Source organism: Penaeus monodon, chromosome 14 (assembly GCF_015228065.2).
Source record: "Penaeus monodon isolate SGIC_2016 chromosome 14, NSTDA_Pmon_1, whole genome shotgun sequence".
Lineage (NCBI taxonomy): Eukaryota > Metazoa > Arthropoda > Malacostraca > Decapoda > Penaeidae > Penaeus > Penaeus monodon.
Genome location: NC_051399.1, coordinates 43759559 through 43764558, shown reverse-complemented (window position 1 = coordinate 43764558; position 5000 = coordinate 43759559). Strand labels below are relative to the sequence as shown.

The 5000-nt window shown below is 33.9% G+C and overlaps 1 protein-coding gene across 2 annotated transcripts in view; it reads right to left on the bottom strand.

Annotated features, from left to right (window-relative positions):
• LOC119581182 (E3 ubiquitin-protein ligase RNF14-like) overlaps positions 1-5000 on the bottom strand; it is a 13023-nt gene that overhangs the window by 7726 nt on the left and 297 nt on the right. Inside the window, exons 3-8 of one of the 2 annotated variants that reach the window (XM_037929576.1) lie at positions 3578-3791; positions 2620-2753; positions 1841-2440; positions 1336-1517; positions 820-1033; positions 188-456 (exon numbers count right to left, since the gene is read on the bottom strand). In XM_037929576.1, coding sequence (XP_037785504.1) covers positions 286-456; positions 820-1033; positions 1336-1517; positions 1841-2440; positions 2620-2753; positions 3578-3779 — 1503 coding nt within the window. In that variant the 5' untranslated portion in view covers positions 3780-3791 and the 3' untranslated portion in view covers positions 188-285. Of the gene's footprint in view, positions 1-187; positions 457-819; positions 1034-1335; positions 1518-1840; positions 2441-2619; positions 2754-3577; positions 3792-5000 lie in introns of those variants that run through there. The other variant, XM_037929575.1, reaches the window with a different exon arrangement.

Below are 5000 nucleotides of genomic sequence, written 5' to 3'. Positions count from 1 at the left end.
TAATAATAATAACAATAACAATAACAGTAATAGTAGTAGTAGAAAAAAAAATCCAGAAAATTCAAGGAATAGGGTAAACAGGTGAGGGCAGGTAGGCCTTATAATTGACTCATTGGTGACCAAGTACTTCTGAACTCAGCTATGTGTATACAAAACTGACAAAAGAAAACTACATGCGGACAGTGCATTTGCCCCATTTATTGGGTTAAAGACAATTTTCATAAGTCTTTTTTTTTTTCTCCTTAATCACAGTACTCTAAGTTCCTAATGGCCTTAATAATCATACTACCAGTCATCATCTTCATCCTCAACACCTTCAAACAGCCTATCATAACAAGCTCCATTCGCTTTGTTGAAATGATCATAAGGACGTTCTTTGTCTAAATAGAGCATACACAGCCAGCAGAAATCTACTCTGCAACGGTGACAAGTCATCTTGTTGCAACCAGAGATTTTCTGTTATAGGAAAAATTAGATCTTTATTACTTCCCCCTTTCTCTCTGTATACCCCAGAAAGTAGCTTTATGGAATATAATGCTTTATAGTGCTAGTATATATCAATGTGCCAGTTTATCATATAAATTCAATCTTGTTCACTTCTCAAATCCTGCTTACAGACTAAGTTTCTTTCCATTCATAAAGATATAACTGTGTTTTGTCTTATCAATATAGAATCCTGATTTTGGGAAGGTGCAACAATATCATACAGTAACCACAGAAATAACAACAGTATCTACAGTCAACTCCTGTGATGACAGAAAAATGGGGAAAAAGATAACTGATTCTAATTCTCACATAAAAACAACAACAAAGACTCACCTCAATCTTGGCATAGCACTTGGGGCACTGCTTTGCATTCTCTTCCAAGTAGTTCAGGGAAAGGTATTCGTTCATCAGCATTTCCATGTACTTCTTGCCAAATCTTCTTTCCAGTTCCCGTTTGGCATCATCGTCTCCACTTACATACAGATCTAAGGCTTGCCTTGCTTCAGTCTTCTTCAGCTTACAAGGCTCAATCCCATGCCATCCAAATCTGTGATAAAAAAATATATGTTTTCTATAAGAACATGCATTCTATTAACAGTTAGTTTTTCAGTAATGCAATATTAAAAAAATATCTGTTATCTGCATTAACTCAGTCAAATATTCTATACAAGTTACAAGCACATCTTTTTTGAAGATTTTGAAATCTAACCACAAACCTTACACTTATCACCATGTTTGATTTCCCTATTCTCCCTGCAATAAGAACAAGACCTAGCTAAACTTGGGCACTTTATTCCTGAAGAGACCTAACTGCACACATGCCCCTAAAAAACATAGCAATTACCTCACCTGCACAAACCACAAAAGACAAACTTGCACGAAGGACAGGTTCCTTGGCCTTCCTCTATAGTCACAGGGTACTGGCAGTGCATCCTTGGGCAAGGCTGGATATCGCCCAATGCAGACAGTGTAGTGTTGAGCAACATTTCATCCCATCTCTTGTACATGTCTTCTGAGACAAGCTCTTGAACCTATAAAATTGTTTTGTCATTGTATTTTTTTTTATTATATTAATCATAATAAATCAAATAGGAATAAATTTAGTTCATCCAATCATTTATTTGCTGGCTGTTTTGTAGACTCTGACCAACAAGAGTAATACATATGACATAAATATCAAGATTTAATTTAAATGTGTACTGCAAAAAAGGAGGAAATCTAAAATATTATTTTTTACCATCCAAGTTAATATAACAAAAAAAATTGTTACTTGAATTCCCACCAACAATATATACTGAATCAAATCAAACTAAATTAGAACTTAAAGAAATATAAAAAAAAAGGAGAAAATCACCTGTTTTGGGTTGGCTTCTGATTCACAGTCATCCTCAGGACATCTGAGGAACTTGATGTTTCCCTCATTGATTTGCACCTCAAAATAAGATGCCATACAGTCTTTGCAATATACATGATGGCAAGGCCAGAATTCTAAACAATGATTCCCTAGCTTATCCATAAAGCAAACTTTACATTCAAAATTCTTATTACTGAAGACTTTCCTTCTCATGTCTTCATCATAGTCACGCAGCAATCTGAGCATATTTGTATTTGGAGCAATGTCCTGAATAGTTCGAGAATCAAGGCTCAGGCTACCTCGTCTTGCTTCAGTTACAACTGCAGCTCCTTCCGTTTCACCACTATTATCACTAAGGGAATTATCACAGATTTTGCCTTCATCTCCATTAGCACCAGTTTCCCCCTGAATTTCCTGTTGCAATGGCCCATCACCAATGTTCACACCTTGGACAGGCTTAATAATATCTAAATCTAATTCATCAGTAAAACCAAGGCTTTCGAGACTGCTGTCTTTCAGGAACTGGGCCCAGGTGAACATAATAACACTTCCTTTGTTCTCTTCCCATTGAGCATCCAACTGGGTGCAGAGCTGAGTTAACTGGAAGTGGAACAAATATAAAATAATTACTGAATGTAAAGTGTTAAATCCATTTAAAATCATTTAAAGTCCCAGGCTCCATCAAGTTATCAAAAAGAAAGTCTTCCAGGATAAGCTTTTTGGTGAACTACAGTAATCAGTTGCAGTGCTAAATACTAACTAAAAAGAATATACTTTACCTGTGCACGGTTAAGCCACTTGCAGGAGAGTGTGAAATTTGGTGGATGTTCCGAGGGGTATGTGGAGGGATATGTGAAGTGAAGGTAGAGTGGAGGCAAATGTTCCACCACAAGCCTCTGTTCAAGCACTTCATCTGTGGAATGTGCAAGAACTTATAATGGTATCTTTTAAAACTATATCATATAACTTAAAATTGTAGTATTCATCTAGATTTGGTCATACTTCCCACACATTACTCCCTTGACATTTACAGTAATGCTCCTTGATTATTAAATGAAATACAGCCAGGTATGCTAAGAAAACATACAACAGTTGCTTCAATTCATTCTTTAAACACTACTGTCAAAACTACCTTGGAACTAACCTGTCTGAGAATCATTCATACATCAAGTGAAAGTCCTTAAAAATCCAATGAACTTGAGTAGCCCTTTTTCAAACACCTTATACTCTCAAATTTACTTAAAGATCAACAAATCCACTGACATGTTCTATAGTAATGCATGGTATCTACAGTGGATGTGTGGTATTTAGTTTCTTACAATCAACAGGAGCCATGTTTATATAAGCAACTCAAAACTATCTAAAAACATATGACAACAAATTCAGTGAATTATGAATACATATATGGATTCTTTTTACTATGCAGACCAACAAATTCAGTATGGAAAGAATATGGATACTTATGATCATATGGAAGTCTAAATGAGATTCATTATAAATTATGAGGATTATCCTTGTAATCAACTGAACATAGACTAGTATATATGAAGATCACTGATCATATATGTGTGAAATAAAAGCTTTATTAAGTCTCAACAACAATAATTTCTGCAACAGCTGTAAAGTACAGTTTCCTTAAATAATACTAAACATATGCCATATACACAAATAGTATTTTTTCAACAATAATAGCTCTGTTGTAATATATCATTAAACAATTTTCAGAATCTAACTTACCATTATCCCCCACTCTTTTAGAAAGTACTGAGAACTCAGGAGGTAAGTCTAAGTGTATAGCAAGTTCTCCTCCTTTTAAAACCTCATCTTTCACAGCCAAGTCTGCCTCTGCATCATGATCCAACGCTGAGACAAAAGAGTCCTCATATATGCTTGCTAAGGCCAGCAGTTCATCATCTTGCTCTTCTCCATCAAGAGACATACTCTTGACTTGCTATAAGAAAAAAGATCCATGAGATACACACCTTTTGTATGTTAAAATATTCTTTGATCTCTTAAATTAACCAAATAAAAGAGAACAGACACATTTTTTCTGAAAAGGCTGATTATGAAATCTGACAAAAGCACTGGTATATTTCCCTAGGCAACTATTTTTCTTCCTGTCCTTCTTTTTAACTGATCACAAACTAGACAATCCTTAGGGATACTATATTCCCATTTTGATCAATTTTAGTATATTTCCTCAAATTGATTATATCTTAATTAGTTTCCCTGAAGTAGTCTACAGAGTCACAGAAAATTGAATAATGAAGCTATCATGTAATTGTTACATACATCACATAGTTTGTTTCAAATTTGTAAAAAAAAAAAAAAAAAAAAAAAAAAAAAAAAACTATAATAATGATTATGAAATATCATTACCATATTTTTTCTACTAACAGCACAAACAAAGTGCTAGAGATAACCACTAATCTCAACAATATTTTCTACAAATATATGTACTGAAAATTATCTTTTTTTTACATGAATAATAATGCAACATGTAGCTTTTCCTATTTCCATTAGACCAAATACAAATATAATTTCAGTTCAATGTTACAATCATTTTTATATTTCCAAAGTAACCATGCTATAGTATCACAGTTGTTATTTAGAAGATAGTTTACAGAATACTAATAATGGTTAATTTTCCTCATGACATGTCTTTGAATGTGTCCCTTGATTAGTACTTTCCACAACCTTGTACACAGACTGACAAATACAAATGATTATAATTTATTCCATTGCCAATGGTAGGACACAGTAGGTTAAACTATCAGTCCCTTGAAAACACTAAAAAAAAGATGATGCGCCCATTCTATTAATTTCACTGAATATGGAGGCAATATTTTGAAATCTTCCAAATTTTATTTATGATTAATCAGGAAATAACTTATGGTTTGATGCTTAAAATAAATATATATTCGAAAAGAATAATTTCGTTAGTATTCAAACTACTTCTCTGAACACTTTGAAAGAACTCTAAATACATATGATATGTGAATACGACACGGCACACCCATATTTCCTCGAAATAAAATGTTTACTCAGCAAATCGTCTCTAGAGACACATCATGATCGGGAATATTAGACTTCTCAACCCCCAAAAAACGACATCACAGTCACGCATTCTGCACCACTGTCATGCACGTCCTTCGCTTTA